Consider the following 19,019-nt stretch of genomic DNA (forward strand, 5'->3'; position numbering starts at 1 on the left):
TCAAACCGAGTGATCCCGTTTTTGACTTTTGTTTCTTTCTAACATGTTGGTGATATATCTTTCACTTGGATGTTATAAGTTGTGCCGAATAAATACAGCTGGATAAAACAAAACACGTACAGGTACGTTGCCCTTTAAGTGTCCAGCTGAGGGTCGGTCGCCGCCGGACCCAGTCCGAAGCTCCGTGACCGCGCCCACGGGACCCGCAGGCCTGATCGCCTCCGGTGTCCCACAGGAGCTGAAGAACGGGGAGAGGTGAGTGTAAACACACCTTCCCCGTTCTCTGTGGCAGTGTCACCGATTGTCTGTTCCGTGTTAGAGGGAACAACGATAAGTGACGTCACACGTCCAGCCACACCCCCCTACAGTAAGAATCACTCCCTTAGGGTACACTTAAAGTGGTTGTAAACTTGTTTTTATAACTTTTACCTACAGGTAAGGCTTACCTGTAGGTATAAAGAATATCTCCTAAACCTATATGGTTTAGGACAGCGATATGCAATTAGCGGACCTCCAGCTGTTGCAAAACTACAAGTCCCATCATGCCTCTGCCTCTTGGTGTCATGCCTGTGGTTGTGGCTGCTATGCCTCATGGGACTTGTAGTTCTGCAACAGCTGGAGGTCCGCTAATTGCATATCCCTGGTTTAGGAGATATTCCCCCCGCAATGCGCCGCTGATTGCAGCGGCGCATGCGCAGCGGGGATCCTCGGCTAAAGGACCGTCAGCCGCCGGACCTTGCCGAATTGAAATCTCCCGCGCGCATGCTCCAGCCAATCACAGCGCTGGAGCGGCGATACCCGGAAGACACGCCGAGTTAAGATGATATCTCGCTCTGCGTGGACCAGGTAAGTTCCCTACACCTCGTTTTGAGGTAAGTATTTCATAATGAGCTAATATGCGGTGCATACTAGCTCATTATGGCTTTTGCTTTTCAGGTGAACAACCGCTTTAACCCCACAGCGCACCCTAGTGGTTCACAGTAACCAGTGAATTTTTATTAGCACTTTTCGCTGTGAAAATTACAATGGTCCCAAAAATGTGTCAAAAGTGTCCGATGTGTCCGCCATAATGTCGCAGTCATGGAAAAAAAAAAAAAAAAAAAAAAAAAAAAAAAAAAAATCGCTGATCGCCACCATTACTAGTAAAAAAAAATATTACCGTATTTATCGGCGTATATCGCGCACTTTTTTGCCCTGAAAATCAGGGCAAAATCGTGTGTGCGCGATATACGCCGATACCCGCGACGAGTTTTTGAATACTGCACCGACATATACCGAGCGCAGTACACTCGGGTATAGTCGGCCAGTCTCGGCTTCTTCCGTGCTCACGTCCTGGACGTACAGGACGTGAGCGCGACAGTTGCCGAGCCTGCCCGAGTGTACTGCGCTCGGTATATGCTGGCGCAGTATTCAAAACTTGGCGCGGGAAACGAGCGGGGAGGATGCCGGACCCGACGAAGAGGACACTCGAAGCCGCAGACGGACGCCGGATTCGCCGATGGACGCCGCGCAAGACACCAAAACTGTAAGTACAAAAAACTATTTTTTTCCACAGGAATGGGGGCAACTTAAGGGGTGCGCGCTATACGCCGGAGCGCGCTATACCCCGATAAATACGGTAATAAAAATGCCATAAAAACGATCGCCTATTTTATAAACGCTAACCAAACGCTTATTACGATTTTTTTTACCAAAAATAAAGTAGAATACGTATCGGCCTAAACTGATGAAAAAAAATGTTGTTTTTTTTTTATATATTCTTTGGGGGATATTTATTACAGCAAAATATAAAAAAAAATATTGATTTTTTTTCAAAATTGTCGCTCAATTTTTGTTTATAGCGCAAAAAATAAAAACCGCAGAGGTGATCAAATACCACCAAAAGAAAGCTCTATTTGTGGGAAAAAAAAAAAAAAGGGCGCCAATTTTGTTTGGGAGCCACGTCACACGACTATGCAATTGTCAGTTAAAGCGACTCAGTGCCGAATCGCAAAAACTGGCCAGGTCCTTTACCTGCATAATGGTCCGGGGCTTAAGTGGTTAAGAAAATATTTAAATAAAGATTTTTGTGCCAGAGTTCAGCTCTAAATATTACATAACAGAAAGATACTCAGACCTTTGCTTGGAGGCTTCTCTGGCAGAGGCGGGGGAATAGTTGGCGCTTTACCCCTGGAAAGAGTCAGGTTGACAGTCTGTCCGGTGTTACGCAATGCAGTCACAACATCGGCATTGGATGTGCCCTGTAGGTTCAGACCATCCACCTTAAAAATTTAAAGAAGAACAAATTCTAGTTAGAGACAAAGACAAAAGATAAACAGCCAAGCCTTTAGTCTGACGCCTTCTTCTAGATCACCTAAGGACACTAGCAAAATACTGAGGCGTGGCAGGGGTAACAGGGGGGATGTCCCTGAAGCCTCTTTTTGTCAGCGTCCAATGACCTGGAGGTAGTTGCATATAACACAGTTGTAAGGATTTAAAATGTTTGTCTCCTGAACTGTATGATTTTAAATATGGACCGTTGATACGCTTTAAAATTCTGAGCATCAATTCATGACTAGGCCACGGGGAGAAATGTAAAAATCCTGTTGTATTCTTTATTCCTGTGGTTACACATTACATGCCCATTTTCATGTTTCCTCAGATCTAACTGGCTTCCACAGAAGGACGCAAGTAAGGATGTATGGCCTTCAAATAGAGAAAAGCTTGAGCCTACTTAAACCAGCGGAGGACCATAAATAAACTGTGGGGGAGATTCAGATAGAGATACGACGGCGTATCTCCTGATACGCCGTCGTATCTCTGAGTTCCGACGGTCGGATCTATGCGACTGATTCATAGAATCAGGTTACACATAGATCTCCCTAAGATCCGCCAGGTGTAAGTGACTTACACCGTCGGATCTTAGGCTGCAATCTACCGCTGGCCGCTAAGTGGCATTTCGTGTTTTACTTGCGACAAAATATGCAAATGAGGAGATCCGCCGATTCAGAAACGAACGCCCGCCCATCGCTTTCTTTTTTTTACGTCGTTTGCGTTCGGCTTTTTCCGGCGGATAGTTACCCCTGCTATATGCGGCGTATCCTATGTTAAGTATGGCCGTCGTTCCCGCGCCGAGTTTTGAATTTTTACGTCGTCGTTTGCGCAAGTCGTTCGCGAATACGGATGGACGTAATTTACGTTCACGCCGAAACCAATGACGTCCTAGCGACGTCATATGGAGCAATGCACGCTGGGAAATTTAGCCGGCGGCGCATGTGCAGTTAAATCGGCGCGGGGACGCGCCTGATTTAAATACTACACTTCTCCTAGCCGCTGAATTTGAATTCCGCCGGGGGATTTACGATCCGCCGGTGCAACTTTCGAGGCAAGTGCTTTCTGAATACAGCACTTGCCTCAAAAACTTGCGCTGGCGGATCACAAATAAGATAGATTATGCAGATCTAAAGATCCGCTGATCTATCTGAATCTACCCCAGTAAGAAGAGGGTTGCATTCGGCCCAAGAAACACTATTTTAGAAAGCCAGTTCTACAGAGTCAGAGATTTCAAACTGATACCCTTCTGGCATTCAACATAAACCAGGTCTGCTGTGGCATGGGGAACACTAGTCAATACATACCATCTGCTGCCACATAGGGAATATTGGCCATCTGGTGCGGCACAGGGAACAATGACCATTTGCTGCCGCATAGGGAACACTGGTCACCCACTGCCATGGTGTTGGTGTTGAACTTTAAAGTCCAAATTGAATCTGTCATATCAATCTGTGACCGTTTTTTGTTAAAGAATGAATTAAAATACGTATTTGTTCTCAGTTAAAAGGGGTTGTAAAAGGTAAACATTTTTTTCCATAAAATCGATTCCTTTACCTTAGTGCCGTCCTCCTTCACTTACCTCATCCTTGGATTTTGCTTTTAAATGTCCTTATTTCTTCTGAGAAATCCTCACTTCCTGTTCTTCTGTCTGTTACTCCACACAGTAATGCGAGGCTTTCTCCCTAGTGTGGAGTTTTGTGTTTGCCCCATCCCTTGAGGGGGCGAGCAGGAGAGTCAGGACGCCCACTAACACACAGCTCCTTTCTCTATCTGCAACGTAGAGAGCGTCCTGACTCCCCCCCTGCTCGCCCCCTCAAGGGAGGGGGCGAGCATGACACTCCACACCAGGGAGAAAGCCTTGCATTACTATGTGGAGTTACAGACAGAAGAACAGGAAGTGAGGATTTCTCAGAAGAAAAAAAAAAGGACATTTAAAAGCAAAATGGAAGGATGAGGTAAGTGAAGGAGGACTGCACTAAGGTAAAGGAAGCTATTTAGGGGGGAAAAAAAATTGTACCTTTACAACCCCCTTTAAGATGCTGCTTTCTGCCCTCTAACTGCATTGTTCTATGCTGACAGCACTGAAAGAAATCTCACCCCATCTACGTCACCAACCTCATCTGAAGATATCACCCAAATCGTCCCTTCCCCTCCTCCCAGGACCTCCTGCTCTCTAGCTCCCTTGTTACCCCCTTCCACTATGAAAACGGAGGGGTTTGGTACAATGTCTGACCGTGTATCTCTCTGTGTGGCTTCATTTGGGCTTTAAGATTGCGCTCCAAACATCATACAAAGTATAGAAATCTGCACACGATTTCCAGGTCAGGCCTTTAAGAAACGCCTACTTACAGCAACAATTCTGTCGTCAACTTTAATGCATCCACTCTGGTCCGCAGCACTGTCCGGAATGATCCCCTTCACATAAATACCAGAAGATCCTAAAAAAAGAGATAGTGGACTTTAATGCTCATTTATATCCTAACAATGATGTAACAAATGACAATATTAATAAATCGTGAGTGCGTGTAAAAATATTTTTGTCAATATATATTTGATGCCAAAAAAATGTTTGGTAAGTAAAAGGATTGTGTGTCCCCAACAACCACATTCAAAATCCTAAACAGTGTAATTCATTCACTATGTCCTTTAACCCAGGGGGTCACCAAACTTTCTAAACGATAGAGCCAGTTTGCTGTCCTTCAGACCTTACGGGGGCCGAACGGTTGCCAGTAAGAATAAAAAATGCCCCAAGAGTAAACAATGCCTCAGGCTTGGTAGTCCGTGTGAGTAAAAAAAACAACATTACATAGGGCCTGTGGTCAGTAGGAAGAACAGTGCCATTCCATTGGCATTGTTGGTACTGGTAGGATGAATCGTACCCCACCATCGTTGGTGTCAGAGCGAGGAATCGTACCCCCCCCCATCGTTGGTGTCAGAGCGAGGAATCGTACCCCCCCATCGTTGGTGTCAGAGCGAGGAGTCGTACCCCCCCCCCATCGTTGGTGTCAGAGCGAGGAATCGTACTACCCCCCCCCCCCCCATCGTTGGTGTCAGAGCAAGGAATCGTACCCCCCCCCCCCATCGTTGGTGTCAGAGCAAGGAATCGTACCCCCCCGCCCCCATCGTTGGTGTCAGAGCGAGGAATCGTACGCCCCCATCGTTGGTGTCAGAGCGAGGAATCGTACCCCCCCGCCCCCATCGTTGGTGTCAGAGCGAGGAATCGTAGCCCCCCCCATCGTTGGTGTCAGAGCGAGGAATCGTAGCCCCCCGCCATCGTTGGTGTCAGAGCGAGGAATCGTAGCCCCCCGCCATCGTTTGTGTCAGAGCGAGGTATTGTACCCCGCCAATCGTTGGTGTCAGAGCGAGGAGTCGTACCCCCCCCCATCGTTGGTGTCAGAGCGAGGGATCCTCCCCCCCCCATCGTTGGTGTCATGATGAATTCTTCCACCGGGTTGGAAGGGTGAAGTTAAAACTCAATGACAAGACACGCATGTATCATCATGCAGCGGCAAGAAGTACGACACACAGGTGTGATGAAGGGGGCATGCATTGGAATGAATCATTCAGGCATCGTCAGTGAAGGGGAAAACCTGCATACCTGCTCAAATCCTGCAATCTGAAGTCTTATTGGTGTGACAAAAGATAAAAAAAAAAAAAAACTGAATGCAGAGGGTACAACGTTACTTGTCATATTAGAACACTTCATGCAAACGTATTTCCCACTTTCTTTTCCAATCATTTTTTATTAAGGTTATAAACCATAAAGACATAAATTATAGAAAAGTACCAGTACATACATTAGTGACATAACACCAGTGGTCGCTAAAGGATCGGTAGAACGCCATTTATGGGCTATGTCTTTATATAATTTTTATAGAATATACATGTTACATGACCGGGGGACTCCCCTGTAAAAGACAAGGGGTCATCTCGGTCATGAGACTATCACAGTAGCTGGTCTTTGTTTTTGCAAACAGAGCCCACAAACTAGGAGTGGGACCGATGGCGGCCGACTGGCGGTCTTACACCGCATTTCCCACTTTCTTATTTCAGTTGAGCAAAGTTTATAGCTACACTATGCCAAACTTCCCACCCTATGGACATCAAGAGGTACAGTGGATATAAAAAGTCTACATGTCCCTGTTAAAATGTCAGGTGTAGAAGAATACGTATCGGTCTAAACTGAACAAAAAAAATATATATTTTTGGGGGATATTTATTATAGCAAAAATTTGAAAATATTGCGTTTTTTTTTTTCAAAATTGTCGCTCTTTTTTTGTTTATAGCACAAAAAATAAAAACCGCAGAGGTGATCGAATTCCACCAAAAGAAAGCTCTGTTTTTGAAAAAAAATAAAACGTAAATTTTGTTTGGGAACCACGTCGCACGATCGCGCAATTGTCAGTTAAAGAGACGCAGTGCCGAATCGCAAAAAATGCTCTGGTCTGTGGCCAGCAAAATGGTCCGGGGCTTAAATGGTTAAAAGGTGGAAAAAGCCCATAGTGGTTTGGCAGACTTCACTCTATTAAAATGAACGTCCTACCAAGGATATTGTATTTGTTCCGTACGATACCGCTAGCCTTGGTAAACAGCGATTTGAAAATGTTGCAATGGAAAATTCTTCAGTTTATTTGGGGGGATAAGAGGCCTAGGGTGAACAAGCGCACTATGTTTACTCTTAAGCGTAAGGGCCTACCTGATCTGCAGAAATACTTTTATGCGGCCCAGCTAGCCTAACTTTCCAGATTCCATTCTAAGCAATCACAAGCGATATGGATGATCATGGAGTCTTACTCCTGTCGTCCACATCAAATATCCCACATTATGTGACTTCCGTTTAAGGATAGACCCACTATTTTATGTCCATCTTTGTCTCATTGGATATTTGGGATAGAGTCTCTAGAACTCAGAACTTCAAATTGCCTCACTCTCCATTGGCACCCTTAGTGTTGAATAGTGCTTTCACCCCGGGCCTCGATCCTCTTGCTTTGAAATGGTGGACAAATAAGGGTTTGCTGCATATAACAGACATTTGTGACAGAGCGGGTGTGCTAACTGAGCAATCTTTGCAGGAAAAATATCAAATGCCATTAGCGGAATGTTATAGATATGTTCAATTACGTCATTATGTGCAGACTCTGGCTCGTCGGGGTGATCAGGCGGCTTCTACTCCCATGGAGCACCTTTGTACTCACTATGATAGACTCAAAGGCCATATTTCTGAGATATATGCGATGTTGATGAGTTCATCGACTAAATTGGGGTTTTTCAGGGATTGTTTCTATTTTTGTAGATCACTGCATTACTTGTATCATTTATGTGGGCCCTAGTTTGCATTTGCTAATGGTTGCTGATGTGTTGAGATGCTTTTGTACTGTTGTATAAATGTTTTCAATAAACATAATTGCAATATAAAAAGGTGGAAAAAGTTCTGAAATTATTGATCTTCGTCTCATTTTTTTACATCACAGAAACCTGACATTTTAACATGTAGACTGTTTATATCCAGTGTAGTATTTTTACACAGTGCCAGACCAAAGGTATTGGGAGGGAAACTGCAATGTAGGGACAATGACAAGAAGGGAATAGAGGCGTTACTTAACCAAAATAAAAAAGGAAGACGGAACTAAAGAGATAGATAGATAGATAGATAGATAGATAGATAGATAGATAGATAGATAGATAGATAGATAGATAGGATAGATATAATATCCTATCTATCTATCTATCTATTTTTTAAAATAACAAACATGTTATACTTACCTCTACTGTGCAGCTCGTTTTGCACAGAGTGGCCCCAAACCTGGTGTTCTGGGGTCTCGGCTCCCACCCAAGCAAGGGCTTAACACCTTCATGCGAGCTCGCATGGTGTTGAGCTCTTGGGGGCGCGCTCCCGTGATACAGCCGTCAGCCATAGCCGCTCACTGTATCACTCGGCCCCGCCCCCAGCGCGGATGTAGGGGTTGTAAAGGAATTAATTTTTTTCCCTAAATTGCTTTTAAATGTCCTTATTTCTTCTGAGAAATCCTAACTTCCTGTTCTTCTGTCTGTAACTCAACACAGTAATGCGAGGCTGTCTCCCTGGTGTGGAGAAAGCCTCTTGAGGGGGGAGGGGGCGAGCAGGAGGGTCAGGACGCTCTCTTCTTTGCAGATAGAGAAAGGAGCTGTGTGTGTTAGTGGACGTCCTAGTGGCCGTCTCCCTCAACAGTAGATCCCTCCCAGCCACAATTGACCTCCCCTGCAATAAGATACCACCCCAGCAGCCAACATTAATAGACCCTCCAGGAGCCAGCAACAATAAAATCCCTCTCTCAACAATAAGATCCCTCCCTCAACAATTAAACCCCCCACCCCAACAACATAAGATCCTCCCCACCCCAGCAACACAAGACCATCCCCACCTGCAATAATAGACATTCTCAGCAACAATAGATCCCCCAGCTGCCAGCATCAAATCAGGAAACCAGTTGTAGTGTAGGTTTAGGGCTTTTTAACGCATCCAATATTTGCCCTATTTTCATAAGTAACTACTCACCACCGATGTTTGAACCGGTATATCCAACAATGGTAATTCCAAGACTTTGGCCTTCCTTCTTGGTAAGAGTGACATCATACAGACCGCCATCTGGGCTATCCTAAGATAGAAGAGCAAGCCAGATATATAGGATGTTAACACAACATTAAAAACATATCCACATATGCAAGTAAAGGATGAGCTCCGGCGTGGTCGCACAGAGCCCACCAGGAAGTCGGCACCACGCTGCGCTAATCACAGGCAGGGAGACGTCTGCACACCCCAATGCTAGTACAGTATGCATCATAACAATGCTGTGTAAAAGGGGCGTTTAATTTGTGTGTTGGTCTACAGGGTTTAAATATACCATACCATACACATTCAGGACAATGGACAGGACACTTTAACCTCCCTGGCGGTATGATTCTTTCAGAAAAAACATGCTGAAAGCGGTACCATTATTTGCAAGGAAATTTGGCGTTTTATATTGTAGGCCTGTAATTTTTAGAAATAACTCACTTAAAGGGTCACTAAAGGAAAAAAAATTTTTTTGCTGAAATGACTGTTTACAGGGCATAGAGACATAATAGTTAACTGATTCCTTTTAAAAATTATTAAAAATTGATAAAAAAACAATCATATAATGTGCCTGCAGTGTAGTTTCGTTTTTGCTGTTGTTTGCTGGTTCTCTGATGTACAGAGAGCCACTAGAGGGCAGTCAGCCAATAGAGAGCAGTGATACTTTGTCTAAAACTCCTCAGCCCCAATCCAGTTTCGTTTTACACACAATAATCACATTAGTGACCACCGTGAGAAATCTCCCAGCACTGTGGTTATCAGGAAACAGGCAACCAGGAAGTGTCCAAAACAGAGAGGATTTACAGCAACATGAAAGCAAAAACGAACAATGAGGACATGAAACCAGGACTGCAGCAAGGTAAAGGAAGCTATTTAGCTAAAAAAAAAAATTCCTTTAGTGACCCTTTAAATCTGACCAAACAAGATTCTAATAGACATCCCGGGTATGACTTTTTTAAAAACAAAATTATAAATTATAATATAATAAATAATAACAAATTATAATATAATTATAATAAAAATTATTCAATAATGTAATCAAATCAAAATCACTGAAATTTGCTCAGTTGCAGAATTGTCGCTGTCATTACTTTTATTTTTTTATGACGAATTTCCCCACAAATCGCTATCGCACAATTCTGCAAGTGATTATAATTTATTATCGCTGTTTTTTTAGCTGATCTAAAACCATTTTTGACATAAAGGGACACTTTTGGTTGCTATGGACAATCTACAGTTTGCAGGGAGAAAGAACAGTTTTTATTATATAAAAGTACATGTAGTACACTGGGCAGACCACTAGGGACAAGGGGGGGGGGTGTATTTTTTACATACAGTACTGTAATCTATAAGATTACAGTATACTGTATGTAATGTATTTGTTTACTTTTTTGAATATTGCGCCGTTCTCCGTCCCCGTGCGTCGTAACGTCGCAGGGAACGGAGATCGGCGGCACAGGAGGACGCTGTGTGAATCGAGCGAGGTCCCGCTAGCTCACACAGCGCGGTGGCATCGCTGGATCCAGGGACAAGGTAAGTAAACACTCCCTGTACATCCAGCGAGGCAAGCCCGAGTCTGACTCGGGGTTACCGATTTTAGCCCAAAAATCTCACCCCGAGTCAGACTCGGGAATACCGCTCAGAAGGTTAAATAGTAGACATTTCCTGCAAAGGGAATTTTTCCTTCACTTACTGTCCTGAAGACACAACAGGAAAAAAGAAGAAACCTCATCATAGTGAGAGGAAAAAAAAAAAAAAAACACCGAGTGTTTTTTTAGAAACCACTGTCATGTTTTTTTCTATTGTCTGCATCCTCTTCCGGGGGAGTAGATTCACCCTCTCTTTTATCCTTTGCCACTCTATTCAAAAGCAAGGGTTGTTCTGTACAGTAGTACAGTGAGCCCAGATCAGCAGGACGACACACCTTCAGGGGTAAGTCCACGACAACCTGGGCTCACAGGAAGTGGGTTGAACAATGTTGGATTTTATTCAGCCAGAGTAGCGCTGCTGGACCACAGAACAGTGAGTCTGAAGGAGAGTAATTTTTGTAAGTACTTTGAAATGTATTTTGTATTGCTGATCTGATTAGTGGCCACGTATGAAGCACAGGCTTTAAAAAAAAACTTTAAAGTAGAAGGATCTGGTACTCACGGTGCCGACATTCTTCATTTCCAAAGGAGGCGCTGACCCAACCGGCAATGTGGCTGGAGCCGGAGGTGGAGGCCTGATGGGAGTTTTTCCCACAGGATCCCGAGCCACAACCATTCGGACAGAATTTCCACAATTCCTCAACACCTGGGCGACCTGATCGCTGGCCAATCCTTGCACATAGGTATCCCCAATTTTTAAGATGTGATCTCCAGTCTTTAATCTTCCATCCTACAAATTGAACACACAGAAAAAAAAAAAAAAAAAAACACACCTTAAAATCTAGCCTAAATGAATGCTACTCAGAAAAAAAAAAACCTGCCATGCCAGTGTGATTTCATGAAGCAAAAACAATCTGCAGCAACATTAGTAACCAGAGGTTATACATCTCTGCCGTGGAACTTGTCGGTTGGTATATACAGTAAACATTTCCTCTTTAGGCATCTACATTTTCAGTGAAAGATAAACTGCAATCTCAGTGTTGTTACCTTTCTGCAGTGAATGGATAGGCTGAGATCGCATCAATGTAACAAGCCTCTAATGAATGGATAGGCTGTAACCTCAGCAATGTCATCACTCTCTAATGAATGGATAGGCTGCATTCTCAGTGGTGTCACTGGTCTCTAGTGAATGGATAGGCTGTATTCTCAACAATGTCACTGGCCTCTAGTGAATGGATAGGCTGCATTTTCAGTGATGTCATCACTCTCTAGTGAATGGATAGGCTGCATTTTCAGTGATGTCATCACTCTCTAGTGAATGGATAGGCTACATTCTCAGTGATGTCACTAGTCTCTAGTGCAAGGGTGCCCAACCTTTTGAAGAGCGAGGGCCACTTAAGCGACTTGGTAACAGGTCGTGGGTCACAATGAGCGGAGGGGGGTGGATGGCTGGTCCGTGTCTGCTCTGTATATGCAGAGCGGACGTGGACACAGCCCACTATACTCTTTATTTTTTTTCTGCGGATTGTATTAGAGGTAGGACACAAGTCGGTTTACATCTGCCCCTCCTTAGAGGTGAATGGAGGGCCCAATTGGGTCGGAATGGCCTGTGTGAAAGGGGCCCAGGGCTGCTTTCACATAGATGCGCTGCAGTTTACCCGCACCGCTGGTGCAACGCAGTGTGTACCTTTGACTTTCCTGCACTTTGCAATAGACTTCTTTTATAATCTGCAGGTAATCTATGGCTCAGTGCAGGTAACCCGCAGGTAAATTGCTCTGCACCTGCGGATCAGTTTGAAAGCAGCCCAGTAACCACTGCAGAACAGATATGCCCATATATACACTGACCTTTAATAACAGTATTCTATTCCATCCCAGAGTAGGAGGCTGCGGGCCACATCAGAGGAGGCCGCGGGCCACATCAGAGGTCTCTGTGGGCCACATGTGGCCCCCGGGCCACTGGTTGGGCACCCCTGCTCTAGTGAATGGATAGGCTGTATTCTCAGTGATGTCACCAGTCTCTAGTGAATGGATAGGCTACATTCTCAGTGATGTCACCAGTCTAGTGAATGGATAGGCTGTATTCTCAGTGATGTCACCAGTCTCTAGTGAATGGATAGGCTGCATTCTCAGTGATGTCACTGGTCTCAGGTAAATAATTAGGCTGCACTCCTAGTGATGTCACCGGTCTCTAGTGAATGGATAGGCCGCATTCTCAGTGATGTCATCCGTCTCTAGTGAATGGATAGGCTGCATTCTCAGTGATGTCATCCGTCTCTAGTGAATGGATAGGCTGCATTTTCATCAAACTCACTGGTCTCAGGTAACTGGATAGGCTGCATTTGCAGTGCAGCTCTAGCCAGCCAACAGGTACACTTGAAGATTTAATCATAGCAGATTTCCTTGTTGCCTCAAAGGGAGCAGCTGAAAACGTCTTTAATAAGCTGTCCTGGGTGGATTTTTAGCACCAATATACATATTTACAGCAGTTTTGAGAGGATCCTTTGACATTCGTTATAAGCAATGGGTTTTACTTAATGAAGACATTGTAAAATACATAAAATATATTATTACAAAGATTAATAGAGGGTTTTATTTAACATGAGTGCAGGAGAAATTAGCCTTTTTCCCTCTCCCCTCATGTTTTCACTTAATTGCATCCAGTTTTCAAGCTCGCAGTTTGCAGCTGCTTAAATGCCTTATGTATCTCCCAAGTTAAAATTGATGAGATCTATTTATTTTTGCAATTAACCAGCCATAAAGCCCTTTAAATTCCAGAAACGGCCTCTCCATCCAGATAGTATATGGTCACAATTACAGACGATGTATTTTAAATTAAAAAGGCAAAAGGTCCTGGAGTAAGATCTGGATGGTTGGAGGGAATTGGAGTATACAGGACAAAGTCGGTTGTATTTCATCTTGCTACATGAGAACTTTTGTTATTTTTTGAGGAAATCTACATTCTTAAAGTACTTAAAGGGAACCTGTCAGCCAGTCCTGACAAAGAGTGGACAGGAAAAGGTGCTGCTATTACATTTAGCAGATGAAGAAAATACTACTGCTTTTTCCAAACCACTCTTATTGCCGATCCCCAACCGGTGGCGTCATTGCCCCTCTAAAGACATCTTCATGTTTAATACAGGTGCCAAGGCCATTGCTGGTCCTGCATTGTACATAGAAGTGCCCGTCTACATTCTGGTGCTGGAAAGTGGACAAAACCACCAGCAGCTGTACGACCATGGAATAGGGCAAGCAAAACTCTTAAGCTCCATGCACACTGGAGCTGATAAACTGCAGTCAATTTTAGTTTGGGCATTCCAGGGCTCGAGTCCTGCGGGAATGCGTGGGAACTTTTTTCACAGCAGGAACGCCGTTCCCTTTGCAGAACTAGAGCAGCCGAGCCGCCCAAGCCGATCCTTCACCAAGTGGCGATGTCCAGCACCTCACCTGCCACCTGTCCTTCAGTACGCGGCCGGTTGCGTGTGACATCACGCAGAGGCGGAGTCACACAGCAACGCTAGGGTGAGCCTGCATCTCCTCACACGCACTCTGCCCTGACACTGACACACTGACACGGTGTGTGCAGCGAGTTGTAAAAAAAAAAAAAAATCCCTTTTTGTACCCTGCTATTATATAATTTATTTATTTATATAACAAAGTCAGGCCAGCACCCTGAGACCAGCCAGGCCCGCACCGAGTACCCCGAGGCCAGCCAGCCAGCACACCGAGACCAGCCAACCAGCACACCGAGGCCAGCCAGGCCCACACCGAGTACCCCGAGGCCAGCCAGCCAGCACACCGAGACCAGCCAGGCCCGCACCGAGTACCCCGAGGCCAGCCAGCCAGCACACCGAGACCAGCCAGGCCCGCACCGAGTACCCCGAGGCCAGCCAGCCAGCACACCGAGACCAGCCAGGCCCGCACCGAGTACCCCGAGGCCAGCCAGTCAGCACACCGAGACCAGCCAGGCCAGCACCGAGACCAGCCAGGCCAGCACCGAGACCAGCCAGGCCAGCACCGAGACCAGCCAGGCCAGCACCGAGACCAGCCAGGCCAGCACCGAGACCAGCCAGGCCAGCACCGAGACCAGCACCAGTAATTTCTGTGAAATATATATGCATATGAGCGTATGATTTTTTTTTTTTTTTTGTGGGGGAGTGGATCTTGGGTGGGAGTACCCCCACTTTTTACCCCAGGACTTGACCCCTGAGCCCATAAACTCCACTCTATGTTAGCCTATGTGTCCTTGCACACATGGACGTTTTATCGCTTTAATGAGTAGTGGAGTTTATGGGCTTTTTTCTGAACGCCCAAAAATCACGCTCAAAGTGCTGTTTTTTGGCGTCAAAAAATGCAAAACGCAGAAAAACACTAAAAACGCTCAAACGCAGCTCGCCAGCGTTTTTTAATCCATTGAAAAAAAAACACTAACGCTGAATAAACGCTATTGCAAAAACGTTAAACGTTGAAAGGCTATTCCAGTTCTTATTCGCTTTTTTAGCATCCAGTTTGCATGGAGCCTTAAAATTATTGCCAAAAAAAACCCCAAGTCCTGCTGGGATTGCCGCTTTAAACGAACTATACACATGGCAATTTGATAGAGCAATTAAAACTAAGATTAAATGTTTTGTTGAAAGCTATCAAAGAAAAAAAGTAGTAGACTCAACCTCAAGGAGAAAGGATTGACATTTCCCCAGTCTAAATTTGACAAAAAAAAATAAAAATTCTAAATCACTCTTCACAAAATTCTTGATTCCCCCCCCCCCCCCCACCCGACTTCCCATTCCAAAATGTTAATATATTCAATTTGTTAATTTATTGCCCAGTTTTCACTTCCAAACTGACCCAAAAGAAAAAAACGCGTTGGTGATAGATTGCTTTGTTTATAGATCATTTGTGCAGTTCCAGGTGGACGGAAAGTAGTTGAAATTTGAATAAAAACCGCCATGTGCATAACATTTTTTGTTACAGTTATGCTGCTTATGGCCAATGGGGGACTTCAAGGGACACTCTCTTCACACGTTTTCCTTCCATGTTCGCCCTCCGCCTGGTCTCTGTCTTGGTGTGTTAGGTCCAGCTTCTTCAGCTCCCGGTTGGAATGCCTTTCCTTGCTGCGGTGTGGGGGGTAGCCCTCAGACCCAATTTTACAAAGAAAGTATGGGGATGTCCTAGTAGACCCCCAACTCCTGAAGAAGCGAGCTGAGCTTGCGAAACGCGTCAAGTATACAGTTGTAGATGCATTTTCTGTATTACTACCATTGCATATTATCATCTGTATGGCTGCTACAACTTGCACTATGCCGTTTCAATGAGTTTAATTTTCATGTCTATATGTTTTTACGCCAATAGAGATTTTACTTACTCAACTTACTCCATTTTGCTGGTTTTGACCATTATGATCACCTCATTTAATGTCCCATGGGCGAATTTTTGTTATTGCATGTAGAAGATAGAAAGGGGCAATTGAAAAAGCAAAAGCAGTATGGTACACAGCTTGTACCTTAAAAAGGGACAGGAGGTAACAGTCACTTTAATACAGAACATAGAATTCTCAGAGCGCCATGGGTTTGTGAAATTCACAGCAAATGCTGCTTGTATTGAGGCGTGTTTTTTCTGATTGAACCCTCATATTAAGCCATTTAGTAAAGAAGAGGTCACTGCTGTGATGGCTCATTTGGCCTTGTAAACTTCGGGCTTCTGTAAGCCAGGGGTTGACAAATTTGCTTGGAATCTCGGAGCCAGCTAAAAAAGTTAGGAGCCAGAAAACGCGCCCCGTCCCGACGAGCTCGCGCGCAGAAGCAAACACATACGTGAGCAGCGCCCGCATATGTAAACGGTGTTCAAACCACACACGTGAGGCATCGCCGCGATCGTTAGAGCGAGAACAATAATTCTAGCCCTAGACCTCCTCTGTAACTCAAAACATGCAACCTGTAGATTTTTTTTAAACGTCGCCTATGAAGATTTTAAAGGGTAAATGTTTGTCGGCATTCCACGAGCGGACGCAATTTTGAAGCGTGACATGTTGGGTATGAATTTACTCGCGATAACATTATCTTTCATAATATTAAAAAAAATGGGTATAACTTTACTGTTGTCTTATTTTTTGTAATTAAAAAAAAAAAAAGTGTAATTTTTTCCCAAAAAAGTGCGCTTGCAAGACCGCTGCGCAAATACGGCGTGACAGAAAGTATTGCAACGATCGCCATTTTATTCTCTAGGGTGTTAGGATAAAAAAATATATAGAATGTTTGGGGGTTCTAATTAGAGGGAAGAAGATGGCAGTGAAAATAGTGAAAAATGACATTAGAATTGCTGTTTAACTTGTAATGCTTAAACTTTTAATACCAACGGCCACCACCAGATGGCGCCAGCTCACAAAAAAATGGTGGTAATGACTTGTAATACCAACGGCTCACCACCAGATGGCGCCAGCTCACAAAAAAAATGTTTTTTGTTTTTTTTGCCCACCTTCCAAGCCAAGTCGCCAGGACACTATTTCTAGTCGCCATGGCAACCTGGCGACCGGGATTTGTCGAGCCCTGCTGTAAGCACAGATGAAAAGTAATTATGCCAAGTATATTACAAGGAGACTAGAACCCCACCTACTGGCTGTATCATAAATTACATTATATTTATATGCAATATTTGATAGTAACCTGTAAAAAAATATGTTAAAGAAATAATAAAAAATAAAAAAAATGTAATATATTACACATTTCCTTTAACATAAAAAATGCCTTAACATTACTCAGAAAAACAGGAAAATTTGCTAACGATCCTCAAATCATTAGTGTGATCGACGATGCAGATATTTTCAGCATATGAAGTTTAAATCATCGTAATGATATTCCCTGTATTCACCATTATACAGAACGAGGAGATAAATTACCTGATCAGCCAGTCCTCCGGGTAAGATCGTTCTGACAATTACCCCGCTGGCTTTTCCGCCAACAATCCCGAACCCTAATCCCGAGCCATCATTAATGAGTTCAATTTCCTCCACGTGGCTCCAACACATCTGCAAATCACAAGACAAAAAAAAAAAAAAAAAATGTAAGATCTCAAATAATTCCGATTGTTACATGGATTTAGTCAGCAGAATAGACGTTGGACGTGTAACTGGGTCTGGTCTGCCTGAAGGGTTTTGTGGGAAAGAGTTGCTCTTCCATATGGCTCCCATTACACTGAACATTAGCAGTTGCTTATTGTATTAATTGCTTATATTTAACATATGCATATGCTGTACATCTACAGAGCACATGGAGTGGGGTTCCCATTCTCAGCATGTTGGCCTCATTCTCCTTGATTGAATACATTAGTTGAAACATCTTGCACAGATTATTAAAGGTGAACTCTAGATAGATAGATAGATAGATAGATAGATAGATAGATAGATAGATATATAGATAGATAAGGCACCCATTAATGCAGCTATGTATTCACCCAGATCTTGCATAGAGCCCCAGACCGAGGGAGATTGACAGATTGGCCCGGATTCACATACATTGGCGCATATTTATGCCGGCGTAGCGTATCTTTTTTAGGCTACGCCGGCGTAGCGCAGAGCGCCAAGCACAGTATTCACAAAGCACTCGCCCCCAAATCTACGCTGGGTTTCCTCGGCGTAAGCCAGCGTAGGTGGAAGTGGGCGTGAGCCATGCTAATGAGGCGTGACCCCATGTAAATGATGTACTGAGCGTCATAAAGATACGAATAACGTGCGGCGCATGCGCCGTCCCGTGGACGCAACCCAGTGCGCATGCGCAGAATCATTTCGAAACTACTCCCCAAGATACGTTGAATCACTGCCTACGACGTGAACGTAACCTACGCCCAGCCCTATTCACGTACTACGTAAAACGACGTAAAATACGACGGCTGTTCCCTGGTCCATACCTTTGCATGAGTTGCACCTCTTATATGGGGAATAACTTTATGCCGGACGCAAGTCTTGCGCAAACCGCGTATATGATGCGCCGGGCGCAACTACGTTTGTGAATCGGCGTATCTCCCTCATTTGCATAGAAAATCTATGGGAGCGGCAAATGCGTCCGGCGTAAATATGCGCCCATGATACGACGGCGTAGGCAAGTTACGTCGGTCGTAGGAAGCCTATTTTCAGGCGTATCTAGTTTTGTGGGCACGGCGCACAGATACGACGGCGCATAGTTACACTTACGCGAGATACGTCGGCGTAAGTGCTTTGTGAATCCGGGCCTTAGTGTTTCTTCCATTTGTGAATAATCGCACCAACTGTTGTCACCCTCTCACCAAGCCGCTTGGCAATGGTCTTGTAGCCCATTGCAGCCTTGTGTAGGTCTACATACTTGTTCCTGACATCCTTGTACAGCTCTTTGGTTTTGGCCATGGTGGAGAGATTCGAATCCGATTGCTTCTGTGGACAGGTGTCTTTTATACAGGTAACAAGCCGAGATTAGGAGCACTTCCTTTAAGAGAGTGCTCCTAATCTCAGCTCCTTACCTGTATAAAATGCACCTGGGAGCCAGAAATCTTGCCGATTG

At 44.5% G+C, this 19,019-nt stretch overlaps 1 protein-coding gene across 6 annotated transcripts in view; it reads right to left on the reverse strand.

Moving 5' to 3' along the window:
* The window catches only part of PATJ (PATJ crumbs cell polarity complex component), a 328,942-nt gene that overhangs the window by 287,044 nt on the left and 22,879 nt on the right, over window positions 1-19,019 (reverse strand). For all 6 annotated transcript variants that reach the window (XM_040360804.1, XM_040360805.1, XM_040360807.1 and 3 more), the window contains exons 7-11: window positions 17,387-17,515; window positions 11,057-11,284; window positions 8,849-8,948; window positions 4,663-4,751; window positions 2,117-2,261 (exon numbers count right to left, since the gene is read on the reverse strand). In XM_040360804.1, the coding sequence (XP_040216738.1) occupies window positions 2,117-2,261; window positions 4,663-4,751; window positions 8,849-8,948; window positions 11,057-11,284; window positions 17,387-17,515 (691 nt within the window). The remainder of the gene's footprint in view (window positions 1-2,116; window positions 2,262-4,662; window positions 4,752-8,848; window positions 8,949-11,056; window positions 11,285-17,386; window positions 17,516-19,019) is intronic.

The sequence above is a fragment of the Rana temporaria genome, chromosome 7 (assembly GCF_905171775.1).
Source record: "Rana temporaria chromosome 7, aRanTem1.1, whole genome shotgun sequence".
Lineage (NCBI taxonomy): Eukaryota > Metazoa > Chordata > Amphibia > Anura > Ranidae > Rana > Rana temporaria.